At 33.2% G+C, this 25021-nt stretch overlaps 1 protein-coding gene across 2 annotated transcripts; it reads left to right on the forward strand.

Annotated features, from left to right (window-relative positions):
* LOC108907673 (ras-specific guanine nucleotide-releasing factor RalGPS2) lies at positions 1 to 24119 on the forward strand. Of its 2 annotated transcripts, none has more exons than XM_018711449.1 (12): positions 1 to 205; positions 15695 to 15796; positions 15846 to 15994; positions 17810 to 18071; positions 18125 to 18288; positions 18342 to 18484; positions 18545 to 18770; positions 18833 to 19039; positions 20468 to 20665; positions 22745 to 22918; positions 22979 to 23100; positions 23912 to 24119. In XM_018711449.1, exons 2-12 carry the CDS (start codon positions 15728 to 15730, stop codon positions 24031 to 24033), a joined length of 1836 nt encoding a protein of 611 aa, XP_018566965.1. In that variant the 5' UTR covers positions 1 to 205; positions 15695 to 15727; the 3' UTR covers positions 24034 to 24119. The 2 variants fall into 2 exon arrangements, with proteins under 2 accessions (XP_018566965.1, XP_018566964.1); XM_018711448.1 differs by lacking the exon at positions 1 to 205 and adding an exon at positions 14879 to 14992.
* Positions 24120 to 25021: the final 902 nt, after the last annotated feature.

Genomic DNA, 25021 nt, shown 5'->3' on the forward strand with positions numbered 1-25021 from the left:
TTCATGGCTTGATAGTACCAGAAATGTTCTACAATGTTTAATGTAGTTCACAAAGCAATATTGTTGTGTAGTGTCTATGTTTTTACCAATTCTTTTCGTTACAGTATCATTTAGTTTGTTCAATGAAAGATGCTTTTTTATTGAATTTTCGGGGTGTAGGCTTGTGTGATAGTGACCAATTACCTAGAGAACGACCGCTTTTCAAGTAAGTACACTTTTTAACAAATCGTTAGTTGTTTATTAATAATTGATAAATGGTAAAATTATAACTGAAACTGTATGGCTTTAAGGTCAACGCGTACTGGGTATGAAAATTATTCATTTTTGTATCAGATATGGCCTGTTAGAGGAAAAAATGTAGTTATAAATAATGCAAATTTGAATGATAAATCAAATAACTGCCAATATTTTGTGTGACATGTTGCGTTCTGAGGAGAATATTTTTCTATTAGTAAATAAATCAGAATTGTGTTATCCTTCTAAGTTTGATTATTTATATATTATATATATATAGCCTAGTTATGCATTTTCGTTTAACGTCGACATTTACTTCGTTTTATGTACCTACCTATCCACCTAAAAGTTAAACAGAACAGATTGATTTAAAAAATACCTATTTCCAATCAAACTTTGAAGTTTGCATCCGCCTACTGATTAAATTATATTTTCCATTTTTACCAAAGACCACGTTTGGAAACGTGCACGAAAATAATTCTGGTTTACAGAAATAAAACATCCCTCAAAGTAAGGGTAAAAAAACCACAAATCGATTTACAGCTGTTGCGCAAAACCTTGCGATGTATTGTACAGCCAGTGAGTTTCATCACACCACTAGTGTTTCAAAATTATTTTTAGATATTAGCAGTAGTCGTTAGAAGAAAAACCAACACAGATCTTGATATCACCTACAAATAATTCCATAACATATTCGTCGTAAGTAATGTTGTATTCATTAATTCAAACACAGCTTGTGAAGTAACGTTTTGTTCATGCAAAGAGAATTGTTTCTTTTATTTGGAACAATCTTATGTTTATTCAAGTACTCAGTGCTCTATCCAAAATTATATTTAAAGAATATATTGGAGAAATATAATAGGGGTTGTGTTTGTTCTGAAAATAGTATTACTTACTAGAAATATTTGTAGAATGAACAGAATTATTTAACATAGACGATCCTATTTTATCAATTAACACCTCGATTAATACTAGCGAATCTCAAAAAAAGTTTTTTTGACTGTTTATTAATATTTATCAATCATTTATCAGATAAATTGTGTATGCATTGATTCAGGATGTGTAGGAAGATAATACTTTAATACATGCTTATAAGACAAGATAATTTAAATATAATAGGTAGTACATTATGTCTATTATAACATATTAATCTAATACAAATTGTTTTGATAAATATTGATAAACAGTTATTTTAATTCAGAGATAAATCGAATGATAGTAATATAAGTATTGGTGGATAAATAGTTCAGTAAATTGCTAAAAAATGATGCATTGTTACTGGAATTTTTTCAGAACATAAATGTGCAGCAAAGTTTGTCTATTGGGCTATTGATTATAGGATTTTAAAAGATATTTTATTTTATTAGGTACATGAATCGTTCAAAGGGTCATTTTGGATGAAAAACCGCGGAGTGCTATTAAATTAGAGGGTAGAAATTGGAGGTAGGGGTGAAAATGCACCCCTTTCAGTTTTTTAATTGTAGCTCGACGAAGCAAAATTTCACTATAGTTCATAGGAAAAATTATTTAGAGAATTGAATTTCCTATCGAAATGGCTAATTTAAAAAATTTAAAAGGAAAATTTTATGCAAAAAATCGTTAATAAACAATTTGAAAAAAAACAAAAAATTAGATTTTTTATTTTTTTTTACTTTTTTGCCTCTAGTTTTTTTTTTGAGTAAAGATAGGTATAGGCAAAAAAAGTAGATAAAATTTCCTTCAAAATAAGAGGTTGTAAAGCATTTTTGGATGAAAATTGACTGATACATATTTAGAGAATTGAATTTCCTATCGAAATGGCTTATTTAAAAAATTTAAAAGGAAAATTTTATGCAAAAAATCGTTAATAAACAATTTGAAAAAAACAAAAAATTAGATTTTTTAATTTTTTTTACTTTTTTGCCTCTAGTTTTTTTTTGAGTAAAGATAGGTATAGGCAAAAAAAGTAGATAAAATTTCCTTCAAAATAAGAGGTTATAAAGCATTTTTGGATGAAAATTGACTGATACATGGCTGCTCAAACTTACAATTAGCCAATTTTTCGGTTTTTGTCGCGTTTACCCTTCTACGTTTTAATTCTAATTTTTTGCAAAAAAGGAAGGAAATAAAACGTTCAAGGATTTTCATCACATGACTTGTTCGAAGGGTGATTAAAAATGAAAAAACCGGGGGGTGCTATTAAATTAGAGGGTTGAAATTGAAGATATGGTGAAAATGCACTTTTGCAGTTTTTTTAATATAGCACGAAAACGAAACAAAATTTCGGTATAGTTCATAGGAAAAATTTTGTAGAGAATTGAATTTCCCATCGAAATGGCTTATTTAAAAAATTTAAAAGAAAGAAATAAACAATTTTAAACAAAGCAAAACTTTTGACTCTGTTGTGAAAATCTTTATTTATTATTAACAAATATGTAAAACTTTTGAAATAATTTTTATTAAGTAAAGAACCAATTTATTGTAAAAATAATAAGAATTATAATCAATTATAAAAAACGACGAAAATCTAAAATATATTTAAGTTTGACCGGTTATAATTCAGTCAATATTAGTCCAAAAACTATTGAAAACGCATAATTTTGAAGGGAATCTCATCTAGTTTTTTTGTACAGCAATTTTCTTTGCCTACTTCTACTAAAAAAAAAATTAAGTCAAAAAAGTAAAAAAAAATCAAAAAATCTTATTTTTGTTTTTTTTTAATTATTTAACGGTTTTTTGCATAAAATTTTTCATTTAAACGTTTTAAAATAGCCATTTCGATGGGAAATTCAATTCTCTACAAAAATTTTTCTATAAACTATACCGAAATTTAGCTTCGTTTTCGAGCTATAATTAAAAAACTGAATGGGGTGCATTTTCACCCTTATCTCCAATTTCCACCCTCTAATTCAATAGCACTCCGCGGTTTTTTCATCTAAAATGACCCTTTGAACGATTCAAGCAATAAAATTGCTTGAACGTCACATTTCCCCATGATCTATGCGGCTCACATTCCAAAATCTACCACGACACCACCACTTTTCCAGTATGAAAAATATCGTGCATTTATAATTGCGTTACTTCACGGAATCACGTCATCACATTCTTCACTTTGAGTTTATCCAACATTTATACAATTCATTCATTTTCTAAAATGAAAAATAAACAGGCCTTCACCTTCGTAAACACTGTCGTTACATTTCATTCCGATTCATTGCGTCGTGTTGTGTTTCCTATTTTAATTAAATATCGGAATGTTTCGCGGCCTGAAATATTACGCAACTGCTGAAAATTTAATTCAGGTCTCGTTTTATTGGAACATTGAATTTTTCCAGAATAATTATTTATTATTTTAGTGCTAGATATCTTATAACAAAACGTTTTGTTGCATTTCAAAAACGTTACCTTTTACGTTACAATAATTGTAAGTCAAATTTGAAATACAAAATAAACTTGTGAAAATTACTATTTTTTCCATATTTTTATAAACTGAAGGTTCGTTTTACTCGCGCGCCTTTCCAAAACACCAAATCGGGCCAAATTACAAATAGAGGGGTCGTTATTATGCGTGTTGCGAGTACATTCGTGTGCCGAGGTTGCATAATTATTAACAGGAAACGGCGAAGAGGAAGCGAACTTTACGGTCGAAAGGGCAGCGCAGAAAAGCGCGCCTTATTGAGTACTAAATAGAAATGTTCGGGTGTATACCCCCGGCATGTATATCTGGTGCCATGCCTTACCTAAACACCACACCGGATATTGTACAGGTAATGGCTGTCGATGTTGAATCAAATAATAATGGGGTTATCAAAGGCTGAGGAAATATTGCTTTGCTTTAATTGTCTTTACTTAAATTAATTTAAAATAAAAGCAGGGACTGCAAATCGCCTTTACAAGGTACCACATACCTAAAAACAGCCTGGAAATAAAAAAGAATACTTCGAAACAGCCCTTGATACAACAATACATGACACCACATCGCCGTAAATCAGAAGAGCTTCAAAGTCCATCAAATTTCCTCGATTTGGCTTCGATAAAATATGTTGAAGTACATCGGAAGGATTCAGAAATAAAACGAATCCAAAAACATTTATTTTAAATTTAGTTGGTTGTCTGCCTCCATATCTCTATTTTTATTCCTATTAAAACTATCCTTTATCGTTTAATTGTTGGATTAAATAAAAATGCTAAACCATGCGGAAGCGTGCTGGAAGAAGTTAATTTTTAATGTGTTTAAAATAGAATTGTTACTATAGTAACGACATGCATACAACATACACTATTTAAGTGGTATTGATATCTAATTGCGAGCCCTATCATATTATTAGGACTGTGATATTTATCATTTCAGTTTTGATCAGCATCTTGGGGCAATATTATTTTCAAACCAGTCTTATGTGGCCCTTGAATCTGGTTTTTGTCTTCCTCACATATTGTTGCACTGAGTATAATAACACTTATATCTACTTGCCAAAATTTTCAGACAGCTAGTCCATTTCCATGTATATTGTTTTGAATAGATAAATATTGAAATATTTGATGAGCCACCTTTAGTGTTAATCATTATTTTGGTTTATCTTGTTGTTCCGTCAAACTGTCTGCATTTTTGGCACTGAACTACCACTATTACAAAACATGTTATTCATATTCAAAACAAATCGGCAAATCACTGTTATTAAAAATGTGTTTTCAACCAAGAAAAATTTTGTTACTTATTTGACCTAGTTTGTTGTTTATGGGCAAATTAAAATTTTGTTATTAATTTGGAAGCTCGTTTAAAGAACATTTCATAACTAAAACAGGACGGATGATTATTAAGTCATACATCGGAATGTAACAGTAATTATTTGTTTAATAGTTTATTATGAAGATGCCGAAAAACATCTGTCGAGTTCTGTTTACTGGAAGAAAGAATGTTCTATAATTTTAAGGTAAATATTGAATGTTCCAAAATAACTGTTGCAAATTAGATACCAAAGGATCACTTTTTGATAAAAGCAAAACATAATTGTTTAGATATTGAAAATGATATTGTTTATTTTCCGGTCGAGTGAACAAATTGAAAAACGTGTATGCATTTTTTATCTATTTATTTATGCAATAGAATCAAAATAAATTTAAGAACTTGTAAATTGGATTTCACTACAATTTATAAATGCAAATTCTTTTACAAAACTGCAATTTTTTTAACGTATCGCATTATGCTTTAAAATATTTGGAGTACGTATATTTTTCTTTAAACGCTAAGTAATTATTTTCTGTAGAAATGCCCATAATGTGGTAAGGAGATCGTTAAATTACTGTCAGTCATTATATTCAAATTTATTAAGATAATACTCGGTAAAACCAAGTACAAGAATATATCGCTTCCTGACCTTATATCTTATCTGTGTGAGGACGTCGTGTTATCTAGTGTAGTTCAACGCATACACTACAAATAAATGTTAAATATAAAGTAGGCGTGAATTTGTTGTAATGATTTTTATATTTCCATGAATCGACCGGAAATTAAAAACAGAAGAGTGACATTTTCAATCAAATATAATTAAGGATTGTATTTTGAAGTTCAAAGAAGTTACAGTACGGTTTGAGAGTATGAAGATGGCTATACCTCGACTCGATAACTTATCCAAGACACTTGCAAGAATATTTCGTCAGTCGGTAGCAATGTCTAAAGATGTCTAAACAATGCAGAAACATTCTAAGAAGAACGAGATGGTGATGAAAACCAAATCACAACACACCTTAAAATTGAAGCAAGCTCTGAACGCCTGCTAAGTATCTGCCATACGTTCCAGACTTATCTCCATGTGAGTTGCTGAGAGAAGTATTGCCGTTTGTGAGGGATATTTGGAAGAGAACTTTAAATTTATGATTCAGAAACACTATAAAGACAATTGTCTCGCTCGCAAAGGTATCCCCATGCAACAATATATCAAAGTATTGTCACGCTAAAATTACCACGCTGTTTCGTCAAACCCTTTTTATGGGGTGGCATGTCAGAGGGCCATAAATCCGCTCTGGATTAACATAACAGTTTGGCGCAAACTTGAAACCGAAGTAACAAGTGAATCATCGATCAAGGACCAACCCTGTTGTTCTATATATTGTCTAGTTTATGTTCAAGGTTGACTGGTACAAAGTGTATTAAAATATTTTTTCAGGCTTCGTTGTAATGGCAGATATGTTAATTTATATGGAAATGATTCTGGGAAGAACATTCGGCGAAGCACGAGACAAATTTGTCGCATTTTTCTTCTTCCTCTTCTGAAGCTTCCTTTATTACTCATAGACCCACAGAACAGGAAAGAACCCGCTGCTTTTTAGTATGGTTGCTTTGCTCAAGGTCACAATTGTGTATCCCCTTAAACCCCATTTATAACTAGGTGTATGTCCTTTTGACACGTTTTAATGTTTTCTGCGGTCGTTTCAACGTATTTTACAATTGTTTTAAGTTTTTTTGGAAGAATCTAAATTTGATTCGTCGGATTTTAAAACAATTTCGGGGCGTCCTGAAAAGTTTTTATACGTTTTGGAACGACGTAAAGTTGTTTTGAAAGGCATTTCAAAGTGTTTCGTAATTTTCGGGATATTTCGAATTATTTTTACATTTTCGTCGCGGTATTTTAAATAGAGTGTGTTCTCCTCCTAAAACTCGCTCCGACACGACATTCTCGGATATTCCAGGAAGTTACGCTTGCCCACAAATTCTCTGTACGTAAATATTTATTTTTAAAGTACCTACCTTTCGGTTACGGGCTAGATTTCGGGTTATTAACCCGCAAAGCAAAAATTTAGTTAGTCACAGGCTCTAAAACATGCAATCGCCTTTTAAGTTCGCGTTTTAATTTTCTTGGCAATATCATTCGCTGCGTGTTACTGAATAATGCATAAACTAATAAAAAGGTAATGAGAGGTGAAGTACGCTCGTGATGGTGAACTAACGACCGTGATAATTCATTAAATTTGCGCGTTAATGTACACTTGTATTATATTGGCATTACTCTCAATCTTAGCGTTATGGGCTTAATAAGCTTGTTATGAAATGCATACGGGATGGCAAACTACTTATTTTGAGGAATTGGTGATTAAATTTATCAATGCCCAAGGGTTATTCGGCTAGAATTTTTTTAAAAGCAAAATTTTAAAGCATTTATTCGTTAAATTTAAATTTTCTTCGCTAAAACGTGAAAAACTGCTAACTTGTACGCCATCTACCGCCAAACGGTTCATTTACCAGTCTTGTATAATTAGAATTTGTTGGCCGCCCCGTAAGTATTTTATTTTTATTCTATCTTCGTCAATTCATGATGAAACAAAGGAAGCATTACCGTCATTTTCTCTTTCATTAAGCTAATGTGTATATTGCGATAATAGTTATCGAAAACAAAGTCATTTTTAAGTTGATTCGACTAATCGAACCGTGGCATTTTTCGAATGTTTGTTTATTTCAAGGTCGCTGAGTTAAAAAAAATGTAATTCTAATCGCATTTGTGTAGAACTGATACGCTGACAATTGCCTAACCAGTAATTGTTAATGGTGGATGTGGAGCATGAAACTCGATACAGTTGAATTTAAATATTTACCTGTTACAAGTTTATTTTACCAACGCCAGATGACTGGTCTCCTGGTATCTGGGATACTTGCTTGTTGTATTGAATGAAATAATGAGGTTCTTGTCAGTTGTTTCAAAGGGAGGGTGGGTATCCTCCAGGATAAGCCAACTTTGACCCAATTCGTTATATTAATTGGACGAGATTGTATGATTTCGCTCTTTCTTGACTTCAGAGAAATAAAGACAGCACGAGTTATTTTATTCTTGTGGTCAATTTTCTTGTTAACCAATTAGGTGAATTTCTAAGTTTTCTAAAATGGGTACCTAGATAATATCGCATTGTTAGCAGATTTTTTCGTTTCTTTTTTTTTTGTCTCTCAGGCCATGCATTGGAGCGTGTAGGTATATCTTTTGAGATTTTGAAGTGCTATAAGTAATTGTATTATACTTTTAAGTTAGTGAAAAAAAAAATTGTTAATTGTTCCATATTATTTTGATAATGTGAAAATAGCAACAAATTTTAATTACCTTTTTTTGTAAAGATAATAATACCAATATTACTTCATTTTAATGGTGTAGGTAGATATTAATAGTTTTATTTTCTAATTGAATTATAAGATCTATTTAATCTATTGACATTCACATCCGGATTTCAGTGTAATGGATGTTAATGATCTATTTCTCGATTATTCACCATCTACAAAACCAACAAAAAAATAGTGTACTTGAATAACTTCCTCTGTTGCGAAGAATCCTTGTTTACTAACTACCACAGATTAATAACTTAATTGTTACAAATAATTAATCTATTTATTGAATTAGTAATAAACACAATGAGATATTTATCGTAGAATTTATTAAAAAGTACTAGGTGGTCCTAAATTGTCTCTTGATATTTTCGTATAGGAAGATATTACATAAAAAATGTTTATACAAAAGGATAATCGTGGATTTAGGGGTGGTTTTATAAAAGATTGGGGTCGATGGAATAATTCTGACTACGGACTTCGTTATTTTAAATGGGACACCCTATATATTATTGCATTTTCGGATTCTGCGTGAAATTTGAGGGTCACTTTATTAAATATTCCCTATACCTAGGAGTTATAGAATTTGAGATATTAATACTTAAAGAAAAAATTTGACAGGTGCAAGGATACTTGGAGATGCTAGTAACTCTTTTCAGGAGCAAGATATCAATGGGATTTTTGGTACCTGTAAAGGGCATAGGTAACACTAAGTTGTGGTATACCAACAAGTTAAAACATTTAATACTAGGTGTTTCATTTTTGCTGTTACATTTTGATAACTTCAAACAGCTCTAACTTTGTTAACTTAAATGGAACACCCTGTATTTTACTGTGTCGTGTACAGATTGAAATTTCCTTTCAAGCCATATAAGCATTGCTAGGGTTGCCGTTGCTGCTTTTAGAGATTTTTGCAATTTTCTACTTTTTGTACAGTTTTTCTCGTATCAGACCTGTTGTCAAGATGGCCATGATCAGAAACACTTTAAAAACAATTGAAGCAACTTGACGTTTGTCAAGTTAGTTGTCAAATTATTGTTGTGTCTAAATAGTTTTTGCTGACAATTTAAATAAAAATGCCTGGGGTTCGTTTAAATTATACTAATGAGGATTATTTTAATTTGTTTGTTATTTATGGAAAAAAGCAGCAGTCTTCACATGTTCTTGAAATAACTTTGTCACATTTCAAGCTTTAATTTGCGAAGTTACAGCCTTTTAAAAGCTCCGGATGCTGTACATGAGCTGATGCTGCATTTGCGCCAATTGCCCCGCGACCAGCTATTCAAGCATCACGTGTCGCGACATCCTAACGCTCCCGAACGAGAAAATAGAGCCCGTACGGGTCTATTTTTACGCCCAATCAGCTGATCTTGGAGTTCAAGGTGACGTCTGCATCGTTTCAGTTTTTGTATTATTTAAAGCTATTAAAAAACAATAAGTTTGCTTTATCCGGTGGAGTCACGTATTTCGTTAGCAGCCGCACCTCCAGTCCAGACACAACAAATACTGGTTTGGAGGTACTAACTCTGAAATATATATGCAGATTATTCGAAATCCGAATCGCCCAGTTGCCTAGTTCGCCGTTCGGTTATTCTAACTGTGAGGAATGCGCTTTTACAACTGATGCTGTTGATTGAATGTATGCGAAGGTCTAGCGGAATCCAAACATATATGGGAGACTTGAAAGTTTTACGGATTATAATTGTGCAGCTGCTTTGTATTTTTTCTGAAACTGTTAATAGTTGGAAACATCGGCTTGAGTGTTTTTACAGCATTCTATTCACAATTTTCCATTTCAATAATTCTTTCGTATAGATGTACGTTATAAATTATAATTAAACAATTTTTAGTTGAGACTTACGACAAAATATCTACTGACCTACGTAGAATGCGATGAGCATATATGAATATTGATTAAGTCTGTATATTCTGTGGTCAAAGTTGACTGACGTTAATCAAAGCGAGATTATTAAATTCCCACACGTCAGTCACTGATTGTGAGTGCTAACATAACGTTATCAACTGCCAGCCGAGGTCATTATAAGCTTCAGTAAGCCTTAAGTATGTCTTTAAAAAATTCCTGCACCAAGTTTAGTACAGTCATTGAAGCTGAAAATCAGCTGTAACCTCCAAATTCTTTGAAACTGCATGGATTTGCATGAAAATTTAGAATAAGGCTCAAGTTCAAAAGTGACATAAGCCCGATTGACGCTTTTCGTTTTTTAGGGGTAAAATCTACCCCAAGTGAAAAGAATTGAAAAAAATAAGTTTTAAGCATTTTATTGATAAAAATCTTGTTCAAGCACAAAGATTAAATAATGTTCCATGTTCTCGAACATGTTTTATGATATATTTGATCTTTTCTACCCTTTATTTAACCCTTAAAAACTGCCCCTATGCAAAAAATAATGATAAAAAATTACTTTTTAAAGATTTGGAATGATTAAATCGTGCAATTATTTAAAATAAAAGTTACCTTACAGCTAATAAAAGAATTTTTCCCTTTCAACCCCTAAAAACCACCCCTGTATTGACAAAATTGATGAAAAATTACTTTTTAAAAGCTTGGAATGCTTTAACGGTGCAATTATTTAAAATAAAAATTCCCTCATTGCTTATGAAAGAATTTGTATCTCATAACACTTTCCAACCCTTATAAATCACCCCTGTACTAAAAAATGATAAAAAATTACGTTTTAAATCTTGGAATGCTATAATTGTGCAATAATTTAAAATAAAAATTCCCTTGTATTGTTTATGAAAGAATATTTTACTTTTGCCATTTTCAACTCTTATAAACTACCCTTTTGCCAATATTAATGTAAAATATTTTTATTATAATCAATTTTTAAATATAATCAATCATAAAAAAATTACTACGCTGCATATAAATAATCATACTAAATTTTTTTACTTATTTTATTTGTTTAATATAAAATAACGAGGGTTCAAATAAAAACGTGGTCAAAGTTGGCTCCGACACATTGGACGTAGGGCGTAGCTTATAGCGACCAACTTAACCTCATTTCTCAACAAGCTGTATAGCAGCTGTCAGTTTCAATAACAAAGCGGCGATATAGCGCTTTGACAGATGACGTTTAAGTTCATTTGCTATACGCTACGCCCTACGTCCAAATTTTCAGAACCAACTTGACCACGTTTTTATTTGAACGCTCGTTATAATATATAAAAATGAGTGAGCGTATTCTGCTCCGAAAAAATGTCATTGGTTTTTTTACCATAACTCGGTTAATTTTGAAGCTATAGTATCGTACAAAAAAGAATTTTAAAGATAATTTCAAGAGCTGTAAGATCGTTTGCATATAAAACCTTTTAAGTCCTTCATTTTTTAAAGGGAAAGGGTCAAAGGGCTCGGCACAGGTCGATTTTTCACTAAAATGTACTAGTATCCAAGGGGCGATATCTCCTTTATTTTTTATACTATAGGAAAAAAAGCAAAATATTTGTTGGAAAAAAAGCTACATTTTTGTTGTCTATCATTTTTTACGTATCTTTCATAGTTTCAGAGTTATAATATATATAAGGCAATTTTTTTTGAATAATGAAAAATACGTTTTCAACTTTTACCGTACATTATTCAAAAAATACGCATTCTAAACCGGTCTAACTTCAGGATCGTATGACAAACACTAAAACAAAACTAATTGAAAAGGGTCTACGATTAATTTTAATTTTGATGGAAATGGTACAGCGTTTACTGCTCATTTTTCCTTAAAAAATATGAGCAACCCATCTGTTTTTGACGATAACTCCTTCAATTTTGTTCTAATTAACTTTTATAAATACTTATTTTGAATGTCTTTTTGAGTACTACAAAAAACTCCAGGAGCATTATACACGTAAAATTAATCATTTTTCCGTTATTTGACGTTGAATACATCGATTCGAGTATACCCCCCAAAAACAAGTCCCCTTCCACTAACCATATTTCGCTTTGTATAGGATGTACAACACTTTTTAAAAAACGATTTTCTTTGTTTATTTATAAGCTACATATTTGTTCATAACACTTTCTTAATAAAATGCGTAGTTTTTGAGTTACTCGCGAAAAATACTTTGAAAGTGTTTTTTTTTTTTTTTCATTCAAAATTCCAAGTTTTCAATCGTGAATAACTAAAAAATTATTGATTTCTCGAAAAAATTTATTTTTGAAAAAATTTTTTTTACCCCCAATAAGGGGTATCAACCCCCAACAGGGTGGAAGCGTCAATCGGCGCTATGTCACTAACATTCATTGACATTTTCTGTAACTATCTGCCAAATTTCAAGTCGATCCGTTCAGTTTCAAAGAATTCGGATGTGAAAAGCTTCAATGACTGTATTATTTGTAAATTTGTAAAATATGAAATCAGTATATGGCATTTGATTTTCCGAATTGGTATCACCAAATTCTTAAATATGTTTATTCCCAATTTAATACTCTAATAAGCTAGTTATATACGATTAATTTTTGATATTCATACATTTCATTCGTAGTAAAAGTTGGTTATTAGGATAAAAAAATATTCTTACTTAATCCGTACCGATATGTCAATATAAAACGATAGATTAGATTTTGCATAATAAAATGGACGATGTGAAGATGTTTCGGGTCACAAAAGTTCTGGATTATCAGGAAAACGATAGAAAGTTCCATTTTCACGGCAACATATGCCGTGATTTCGCCGGGCTCTCTCTCAAGTGACGTCACGTCATGCATTTAGACACACCATATATTCACACAAAGATATAACTGATATTGATACTACTGGATAAAAATCAAAAGCCTTTAAAAGTCACCAAAATTGTGAAATGAATTAGAACCGATTCTATTGTCTTCATTCTAACAATTTCTTTACTACATGCACCAATTTAAATCTGTAAGTTCTTGGCCAATTTGTTGGTGAAATTTTGTAAATGTAAATCGGGCTTAAGTAATATTATACTCATTCCATTTCAATAAAAAAACATAGTTATTTTAACTATACAGGGTTTTCCACCTAAGAGGAATTTAAAAACGTGATAATATACAGGGTGTTCCATTTAAAATAACAAAGTTATGTAGCGCCCACGCGAATGGAACCGCCTGTAAAGCTAAAAATGGCCGACATGATTCCAGGTAACTTTTATTAAAACCATTTTTTTATAAATTTTACAGTTGCAGAGTTATAGAAGAATCCCTCGTAGGTGGAACACCCTGTATATATTTTATTGAAGAGAATTTTCCAAAGGGCGCACTATCTGAATTCCTTACGAACTTCTGTATTCGTTATTTGCGGAACAATTCCGTTCCGCCTTCCGTGCAGCCGTGAATCGCGCATAAATTAGGTGTTACTGTTGTGGTATTTCTCGCAATCCTTTCGACATTGCTGGTGAAACTGAACCTAGCCATCTGAACTGTGACGGTTATCACTCCAGCGGTTCACGGTCTCTAAATAGAAAAAGTGATAAATGGCACAACTTTTGCGTCAGAGGATTTGAATTGCGCTGCGCAAGATGATAATTAGTCGGGTGTTATTTTGTATACAGTCCACTTTCTGTTAATATCCCGTTTGCGCAATTATTGCGACCTACGTGACGCCTCCTACACTTTTTTAGTTAGTTTTCTAGATCTAGACAGTGCGTTGGGGACGAAACATAAATAGGAAGTTGGAGAACCATAACAATATCCATAAATTTGAACAGCATGGAAATACTGGACAACCACTGAAATATTGCCTTTGTATCACACGAGAAAGTGAAAAAAATAAGTTAATGTTTACTTTAATTAAGTGTAAACAGTTGTTTATAACAAAAATGTCTTCTAATTGACAAGAATATTATGAAACATTTGATACGAAATGTCGATGTTTAAAAAAACAAGTCAGAATGTAATAATGAAGAATTAAACAGTTTTGGCTTGGAACGAACTCTTGAAATAAACGAGGGTTATTGGAAACACTCTAAAAAATGTCTTTCTTGTCCTTTCTATTAGTAATACTCATTCATTATTTATATTGTGGCTGTTCTAAGTACATTAATTATTGTTTGACGCTACAGTCTAATTGTTGTGGATAAGGGTAATTATGTTTAATTTATTGTCGACAAGTAGTTTTTGACTGACGAACGAACTAGAACATTGGACTCGTACAGGGTGTTCCATTGCTGTATCCGACATGAGTTTCTACCGAATTTTCTTCTCAAAGTGAAATTTGGACATATTTGGACGTTTATTATATAATTCCTGAAGAATAATGGATAATTGGAGAGGTTGTATTATCATTAATATAAATAGAAAAAGTATAATAGATTGTCGAAAAGAAATACTTTCTTGAAAGAGCCTTTAGACATTTTATTGAGTTGGTTATTGTTCTCGTTATTTTATTGCTCAAAAGCTGTAACCCAACGGAACCATCGAGGTTAGGACACCCGGTAGCCTCAAGGCACGATTCCTTGTTTACACTAAGTTACATCAATCGACCCAAGTCCCAATTAAATAGATTATACTTCGCGTCACGTCCGAACCGTAATTGTTTATTTTTATTGTTATTTTTAACTTTATTCCGCCGCTCGTGACACTAAATATGTGCATTTGTCAATGCTGGATGACAGTGGCAGTTTGATTATAGTGATACATAGATGGGTCCCCACGATAAGTCTGTCGGGAATGTTCCCAAAAGTTTGTTGGATCAGATCAAAAGAGTCATATTGTGCTTCGTAAGTGTTCTTCCATGTTAAATTGATTGTTTTTGTTCAATCTATAATCAGTGATTTGTTAATAATAAAACATATTGTCATTTTTTTCCACTTAATGATGAGGATTATAATTATTAGCAGTTATAACAGTAATTTTATTTCTTTAAATAAATGTTTATGTTTTTATATTTTTTTTTCACGTCATTGCTTTTTATAAAAAAGATAAAATATACTTAATGAATGTTATGCCAAATTGCTTCATAACAAAACGAGATTGAAAAATGTTTATTATTGAATTAAATTAATATCAAGATGCAGAAATTTGTTACTAAATAATGTTAAGCCATTATTTTAAACGCTTGGTTTTATTGTTATTCTTAATACTAAATAAAACCGTGAGATTTCAATTCAATTCTAAACAATTTCAAACCAAGCCTTTAAAAATAAAGCATTTATATTGGTTAATCAAAAGCTATCAAATATGTCTCATTACAAGCTTACTCCATCAAATTAGAATACTTCTTACAATCAAGGAACTATGTAGATGAATTTAAAAAATGAAAATGCAAAATGCGGCTCTTCTAAAAAATCTCTGTCGCCCTTATGTATGCTATTAACACTAAAACCAACGGTTCAATCAATCAATAGTGATTGGATTTACCATGAAGCTTTAATAAACAAGAGCGAATATGTAAACAAGGCTTATGTTATTTGTTCTATTAGTTTCAGAATACAAAATATGACCATGACCTGAAAATGATGCGTTATTCGGAAATACCAAGAGATATTTCTGGAGACAGTCTTTCTATGCTTAAAATCTCAGAGGTAACACAATATGAAAAAAAAGTATTTTTTTCTAACATAAATATTGCAGGGTCGAGATGACAAAAGCTATACATCACAAAAAGATAGTGAACTAGCAATAGTACCTCAAAATGACAGAATTTCTGGTATTAAAACTAGAAAACACTCATCACCTAGCATATCAGGTGGGCCCGGACCACCATATTATCATAGTTATGGGTAAGTTACCTTTACGTTAAATAAATAACAAACACTGTAAATCAGACCGACCAGAAACCAGACTGTACTTTCTGGAAACATGGTTTTCGATGTTACTGCATCTGAAAATACTCCTTCCCCCTTCAAAATCCATTTCGAATCATTCGAATGTTCGTTGAAATGTATTAGTATGCCGTACTTGTTGATAATCGGAAATTGAGCGGCATCAGGGTCAGAAAGAGAGAAAAATCAAATTACAAACACCCAAATTCCACTGGTTCTTCTGGTTTTCGAAATTTGACGAATTTTTTCAGTTCTAAATCCCAGCACTTCTTTTTTTATTCCATCCGCCATTTTGAATTTTGTTATAGTAACATCAGATTCGTAATAAGCGACTTCCCCAACTCCATGTAAACAAAAATCTTACAAAAATAAGAGGGCGCTAGTGTTCCATATGTATCGTTAAATTATTTTTCGAAACTTTTTATTTACCATTATAAAAACAAATTGTAATAATTATTAGCTTTGTTCGTAAACCTACACAACGTGTAGTGTAGTGTAGTGTAGTGGAATTCAGTGTTACACTAAAATAATATTTGTGCACCACTTTTAGAGAACATTTGGCTGTTCGTTAATTCAATTTGGGTAAACTGGCATAACCTAATTGTAAATCATGGAGAAAATATTTGTGATGAGTGAATTATTTAGTAACTCTGGAAGCGAATCGGAATCAGATGATGATTACCTTCGTAAAAAAAGAAAAATTCATGTTTTATTGGAGACCTGTTTCCAAAAAAATAAAAAAAAGTGCATTACAAATGTTATAGAACTTGTTCGAAACTGTGAGGAAGACGAATTTATCAGCCATTTCAGAGTAAAATCAAATATTGCCAAATTTTTAACGATCTATCTAAAATATCTACCAAGATGTGACATTTGTGATAAAAGTTTCATTTTCGCGCCACAAATATACTACACTACACTTTTACACCACCTTGTTAGCCAGTGTAGTAGTGTCTGCACTATTACACTACACTGGACTTTACGAACACCTGGATTATACCTGCACTTGGCTACACTGCAATAAACGAACAACGTATTACTACACTAGTAGCAGTGGAAGGTTTACGAACAAAGCTATTGACTTGACTTCTAGTTTTTAGGTTAGTATACCTCCCCGATATATCTACTAAACTCATTATAAAATAAAATTGGTTATTTGCTTACTTCACTCGTATTTATTATTCTACATTCACTTGGGACATATGGAACACTAGCGCCACCCCAACTTTGCCATTTCTTGGACAAATTTTGTCAATTTTCCCGTATGAGTTCGTGCTCCTTGTCTAGTCTCCCTGGTAACGTCATTCTAAATCCAATATGGTTGACCAGTTACGGACCGTGGTACCAGTTATTTTTTATGCACCTTCCTCCCCCCCAATGTGCACCCCCATGAATATCAAATGAAAGGGTTTGCTGAGAAGAATAAGGAAATAAAATGACGTCACTAAAAGCTTGTTTTTTATTTAAAAAAAATTGTATACATGAACTTATTGAGGCTTCAACTGATGATACCCTATACGTCAAAGTAATCACTAATCAGTTTCAGCAGACAATGTCTTGGTGAGGAAAAGTGATATTCGAACCATTCAAAATGGATTTTGAAGACGAAGAGTAGTACTTTCAGGTGTCGAAACGATTTTTTTAGAGAAAAATTACCTCTGATCATAAAATACAGCGAAAAAACGTGATGAAGCAAAAACCTTGGAAAACCTACAGTCTGGTTTCTAGTTTAAAATTTTGTCTATTTTCTGCTAGCTGAATATCTTTTTTCAGGAATTCCCTCACTCCAGTACCTGTTCATGTGAAATCTCAGAGCTTGCCCAATCACGCCTCACACTGCAAGAAAGATTATAGTTGTGCTATTTTTGACATACTCAAAATATCGCCGGAGGACTTTGCCAGTCAGCTAACCCTCTTAGATCTACCTGTTTTCCTGGGTATCCAGCCCGACGAACTCACGAGCTGCGCCTGGAACAAGAAAAACAAATTGACCGTAGCCCCTAACGTCGTGGCCTTCAGTAGGAGGTTTAACCACGTAAGTGTACCGATAAAAAATATTCAGCAAGTAAGTAAATCGATAATTCTTAGGTGAGTTTTTGGGCGGTGCAGGAAATTTTGTCGGGATCGACCCCGAAACAGAGATCCGAGACGCTTACTCACTTTATTAAGATTGCGAAGAAGCTGTACGATTTGAACAATCTCCACTCGTTGTTTGCAATAATCTCTGCCTTACAAAGTGCCTCCGTGTATAGGTTAGTTGGTGGCGTAGTTTTTCTTTAAACGTATTAAATCGTGTTCCGTTTAGGTTATCGAAAACTTGGTATTGTTTGTCTAAGAAAGAGAAGCAAATGTTCGACAAGCTCGCAGAAGTCTTTTCCGACGACAACAACTGGGAGAATCTCAGGAAACACATTGAAAGCTTGAAGTTACCGTGTATACCTTATCTTGGTACGTCTTTGTTATAACGCGGCGTTTACAAACTTGGAAACTATATTCGAATTATTTCAGGGTTATATTTAACTGATTTAGTGTATATCGATATGGCCCATCCTCATTCGGGTGGGTTGGAATCTCACCAGAGACAGTTAAAAATGAACAACATACTCAGAATAATCTCAAATTACCAACATTCGGATTACTCCCATCTGCCCGTAATCCGCCACGTGCAGGATTATTTGAACTCGATCAGATATATCGAAGAATTGCAGAAATTCGTCGAAGACGACCAATACAAGTTAGTAGAAAGGTTAACTTAACTTTTTTGTGACGATCTACAAAACCGGCGGTACTTTTTAGGTTGTCTCTTAGACTGGAACCCGTCTCGCCTCCACCCAGTTCCTCCAGTTGTAGTTCTAAGGAGTCCATTGTCGCCGACGCTGTCGCTATAGCTTCGCTTAACTTGTCCCCCGCTAAAGCTTCGTCCGGTTCATTGAGATTGCACGCCGTCACCGCAGGCAGCAAGTTCATGCCTGGGCACAACAGGTCTCGAAGTCTAGGAACAAAGTACGTATTATATTTTTTTTTCGATCGTCGGATAAATACGTTGAACCACGGGTATAACGCATAAAAATGACACACTACACAAGATACAGATGCATAAATTTTAATTGCAGATATAATTGTTTAAAAAATTCATCCATACTTACATTTTACATACTTACTTTTGAATTGCGACTTTGCCAAGTTATGTGTCAAGAAAATTATTTAGAGTAGGTCGATCAGTAATATAAAAAATATTGATACTTCATTGTTTTTGTACGCTTGTAAACGTTATTTTAAACCAACACACATACCGTCATGTTCATTCGAGTGAGTGTGTGAAATTTATTTTTGTCGTAATAATCTACCTTCTCACCCTGGTGTTTTGTTTAGATTTCGTAGCACAAGTCTTCCTCGTAATTTCCACAAAACAGGGTATCCCTCCGTGGTGTTACCCTGGGGGTAAGTTCTTCCGAATGCCTTGCTTAAACAGAGACGTCGTAGAGATCTCCTAGAATGTCTGTGTGTAGATAGAGAGTATAATATAAATTAATGTTGTCGTTGCCGGCGAAGCTCACTAATATAATCGTTAAAAGTTAGTATTAACAATTTTCAGGATGGTTGCCATGTCGTCGGTTTAGACAATCAGTTGAAATTCAGTAACTTTCAGCCAACGATGTGGTGACCATCACGGAAGATTAATTTTAAAACTGTGTATTTTGCGAAAATAATAACCGATGTCTCTACCAGTAGGTGCAAAGCATGCTTTGTGCCAGTAGCCATGGAATAGCAGTGATATTTAAGATGTGACATGTCCTTTATAGGTTATATTTCACAAAGTTACCTACTCCCAGTAGGCACAAAGTTATGCTTTGTGCCAGTAGGCGTTGAGTAGCAATGACATTTGAGTGGTGATGTACACTTTGTTAGGTTATGTTGCTAAGAAGTTTTGTTACCTCTTTTGTTATTCTCGCAAATAATCATTGTCATTGAAGTGCATGACTAGGGCGATATACGTTGTTGGAATCATGCTGTATATAGCTTAAAATGTACATGAATTAGTCCACCACACCAAATTTGACCCAAAAATCAGTCTTGACATTTTTTATTAAAATTTTATGATTTATATATACTCTCTCCAGTAGTTTTACGTGCAGGTACTGAATTGACGAGTAGAAAAGGCACATTATTTTTATTTTCCGAAGCGAACAATGCAAGGTTTTATAATTTAGTAATTTTTTGGGAATGTTTGTGGAAATTCATCGTCATCTATGTAAATTATTCATACATTCGAGTCGTTTATGGGACAAACTGTTACTGTTTTTTTTTACCTTTCAGCAGATTTATTCCCAGAACTAGAACCGATTGTCCTTTTCCTCAATTCAAAACAGTAACTTTAACCGTCCCATAAAATGCGGCGATAATTTCATTTTATCGGTTAATTTGTTGCAGTATTTTTAGCAAATCTCATCAAGTCGGTAGCTTCGATCTACCGAATCTACCGAAGACGCTCCACCTTTTAGACGACTCGGAGTTAGAGGACACCACGAGGGTCCTGCCCATGATCCACAGTAACTTGCCATCGCCCACGTCGGAGCTGCCGCTCCAGGCATCACAAAGTAGCGCGGATAATTGTACGTTGCTCACACGGTGAGTTTTCTCTAGTTTTTCCTAGCATTTCTTATTTTTGGGGCGTGTAAAGCAGATCGTCGCAGACGGGCCTATAAAAATTTGGAAAGGGAGTTAAAAATTCGAGCAAGATATTTTTGTACAAGTTTATTTAGATTTTTTTAAGTTTCGGTTGTTTTTAGCTGCGAAAAGGTTGTAGGCAAATTACAAAATGAAATGTGTAAATTTGGAAAATATTTTTAACAATTTTGTTGATTTATTCTGAACAAATCCATTGAAAAAAGCTTAAGGCTTGCCTTTTTAAAAAGATATACAGGATGTCCCACCGGGAACTGCGTCAGTCGATATCTAGGAAAGTACCGGTATGAAAAATTTGAAAATTTGGCAACAATGCAATATCCCTGGAGCGAACACAACTAAAATATCTAGAACTCTAGCACTTATACTAGAAGTTGACACCTACTTCGTTATTTTAAATTCGAACAGCTATAACTTTGTTAACTTAAATGGAACACCCTGTATTTTTTTCTCTGTCATATGCAGATTGAAATTTCCTTTCAAGCCATATAAGCATTGTTTGCAATTCTCTACTTTTTGGACAGTTCTTCTTGTATCAGACCTGTTGTCAAATTGGCCATGACTAGAATCACTCCGAAAACAATTGAAATAATTTGACATTTGTCAAGTTAGTTATCAAACTACTGTTGTCTGAATAGTTTTTACAGAAAATTTAAATAAAAATGTGTGGGGATCGTTTAAATTATACTATTGAGGATTATTTTAATTTGCTTGTTATTTATGGAAAATGTGATAAAGTAATAATCCTCATGAATATAATTTAAGCGATCCCCATTTAAATTTTCAGTAAAAACTAGACACAACAATAATTTGACAACTAACTTGACGAATGTCAACTTATTTCAATTATTTTTGGAGTGTTTCTGGTCATGGCCAATTTGATAACAGGTCTGATACGGGAAAAAGTGTCCAAAGAATAGAAAATTGCAAATATCTCTAAAAGTAGTAACGACAACCCTAACAATGCTTATATGGCTTGAAAGGAAATTTCAATCTGCGGACGACAGATTAAAAAAATACATTTATACAACACATTTGGGTGGTCCAGATTTTAATAGACAAACTTCGGGAAAATTTGAACGTAGAAAACTACCGTTTATGAGATACAGGGCGTTGAAATTAACAGAAATAAACTAATTTTTTTAAATATCTAGAAAACCGCATCATAATATGTCTCATAACATAACTCTTAAACCATTCACTTTTCGACAAAAATAAAACAGTGTTTTTTCATCTGGAATGTGTCAGACCGCTGTAAAATGTATTCATATTACGAATTAATTCAGTGGCATAAAAGTTTTACTCTAAATAAGGAAACAACGTCCTTGTTTCTCCGCCACTGGTTTTTGGATTTGGACTGTGTGCGTACATATCTAGGAGAAATATTTGAAAAAGTATGTGTACCAAATTTGGATAAATTTGATGGAGCGGTTTTCCAGATATTTAAAAAAATTGTTTTATTTTTGATAATTTCAACGCCCTGTATCTCATAAATGGTGGCTTTCTGCCCTTATGTTCATAGAGCAAAGTGATGTTAATTTTTGTTGTTTAGTCCCTTCCCGAAGTTTGTCTATTAAAATCTGGACCACCCTGTATACTTTCCTAGATATCGATCGACGCAGTTCCCGGTGGACACCCTGTATATCACGTAACGAATCCAAATGAGTATTAAATATGGAATAATTTGACCTATGGTACTTTTAACCTTCCTCAAGGTAGGAAAGTTATTATTTATTTATAATAACGGACTAATTTTAATAAATTATACACTGTCGTGATACGAGAAAATGTGTCGCTCGCGAAGTGAAACAGATTCAATCCTTCATTTTAAATTAAAAACTCGAAACTAATCAATGTAAATATTATGTTCAGGTATTGTTTATGTACGAAAACTGAATCCCATTAAACTGTTCAATATTCCGCAAGTCACGAATGCGATTCGAGCGAGCAAACGAATTGCCCCTTTCTTAGGGCAAAGCGTTTGTTCTTTCACTGACTGGCATCGACGTGTTTCTGCCGCAGGTTGTCCGAGGACTCGATAAGTTCGGAAGAGAACGTTTGTGCCATGCAGGGTTCCATCCGGAGGAAAACGATGTTGAAGGAAGGCAAGAGGCCAACCGTCTCGTCTTGGCAGCGGTACTGGTTGCAGATCTGGTCGTCGTCGCTGGTTTATTTCGCCCCCAAAGGATTTAAAGGGTAGGCGAATCGTATTTATTTAGTCGTACGGTTGAGGTGATCATTAGAAAAAATTTTCAGGCATCACCGGAGCGATTTCAAGCGAGAACCGTGCAAGTTGGTGTCGCTCGCTAGCTGTCAAGTGGTGAGGGAGGAGAATACGCTGCAGCAGGACACGTTTCAAATTATCGACCATCAGAGAGGTGAGCGATAAGATACTGTGTGCCTGGCTATTTTGTTGCACTAGTGCAATATTTATTTCTCACCAGTGCTATATTTATTTCGCATTGGTGCAATATTTATTTCGTAGTTGTGCAATATTTATTTCACACCAGTGCAATATTTATTTCGCACCAGTGCAATATTTATTTTGCACCAGTGCAATATTTATTTCGCACTAGTGCAATAAAGATCGCAATCAAAATTTTATCACTACATCTTGACAGTGTCTGTATGTCGATTCGCACTTATACACAACTTTTTTTAATAATTTAGGTAAGGTTAAAAGATATAATGGAATATAACTTGACTTTTACAGTTCTGACAATTTTTCCTGGTTTGTAGTTGGAAACGTTGCTAAAAATTTGAGAGATGCGAACTAATTTAGGAGCAAAAGGAATTTGAAGTTTTGTTATGAACTTGAAACATTTTTGGCAGCGTAAATTAATTTTTCCCATTTTCAGTGTAATAAATGATACTCCGATGGAACATTTTGATTGCAAGAGGTGTACCTTTATCGCATTGGTGCAATAAAGTGCTATACGTCGAATACCAGTTATTTACAGCTTTTTGTTAAATAATTACTGAAATAATTGTTAAAACACGATTGTTTGACAATTCTAAGAAAAAACACTTAATTTTGCAGTAGTCGCACATTCAGAACTGCCGTTTTTAAATATTTTTAAGAAACATGTTTCTTTGAAAATGCGAATTTAGTTAATTTATTTCAAGTGCATGTCTAGAAAAAAAATTGCTTCAACGTTAATAATGTCATGTGTTGGCGTTGTGTTTCAGGAAACATTTACAAATTTCGAACGGGCAGCAGGAGTATGGCGGAACGGTGGTGCTGCTGCATAAGGCAAGCTACTAACGGCGAGCAGATGCCCCTGCCGAGTAATCTTATGTCTTTTGAATGACTGAAACTGTTGATATTTAGTTTCTATTTATTAAGTTATTTTTTATATTTGCATTTATTGTAATACAAGCCTTTTTTATTGTTTAATATACATTGTTTTATTTATCAATAAATCTCTTCTTCTTCTGGAACGTCGAACGTAAAACTTTAGTTTTACCTCCAACAATTGCACAAAGCGTTTCAGGATTAATCTACCGCACCTAAAATTTGAATCGCTTTCGAGATAAACGATGTCGAAACTTGAAAACAAGCAAAGTAAAAATCGGTGGAATTCATACGCAAATACGTCGACCAGTGATGAAGATATATTGCGATTGATTGTGAAAGCAGGGTTATAATTTTCAAGGGCAGATGCCAAAATAAGACGTTTCACAAAAGTTTAGTTGCAGAAGGCAAGGAAATAGCTTTTTTTACCTATTTAGTTAGTCAAAATGAAACGGTAATGATTTTAGTTTACGGAGAATGTCGTCAAAATGCTGTACAAGCATCTCGATCTATGCGGAGCACAATTCTATAGGATATAGAATAAAAATGAAACGGTAATGATTTTAGTTTACGGAGAATGTCGTCAAAATGCTGTACAAGCATCTCGATCTATGCGGAGCGCAATTCTATAGGATATATCCCGGATCCCGAATTGTTAAATTTTGATTCATACACAGGGTGTTCCAAAACGACCTGAACCTCTTGTAACGTTTCAGAATTAAGTCCTATAAAAGAAAGTTTCAGGTAAAAGTAGTTGGATGTCAAGAAACCAAGTATAATTTTCAAGGGTTATATAGCTGATGCCAAAATAACACATTTCATAAAAGTTTAGTTGCAGAAGGCAAGGAAATAGCTTTTTTTACCTATTTAGTTAGTCAAAATGAAACGGTAATGATTTTAGTTTACGGAGAATGTCGTCAAAATGCTGTACAAGCATCTCGGTCTATGCAAAGCGCAATTCTAATAGGATATATCCCAGACCCCGAATTGTTGAACTTTGATTC

This window comes from Anoplophora glabripennis, unplaced genomic scaffold (genome assembly GCF_000390285.2).
Source record: "Anoplophora glabripennis isolate ALB-LARVAE unplaced genomic scaffold, Agla_2.0 scaffold51, whole genome shotgun sequence".
NCBI lineage: Eukaryota > Metazoa > Arthropoda > Insecta > Coleoptera > Cerambycidae > Anoplophora > Anoplophora glabripennis.

Coding starts and splice junctions, on each gene's coding strand:
- LOC108907673 (XM_018711448.1), top strand. CDS start 14,915: ATGGGTCCCCACGATAAGTCTGTCGGGAATGTTCCCAAAAGTTTGTTG. Junction 18,289..18,341: donor CAAAGTGCCTCCGTGTATAG/GTTAGTTGGTGG, acceptor TGTTCCGTTTAG/GTTATCGAAAACTTGGTATT. Junction 18,485..18,544: donor ACCGTGTATACCTTATCTTG/GTACGTCTTTGT, acceptor GAATTATTTCAG/GGTTATATTTAACTGATTTA.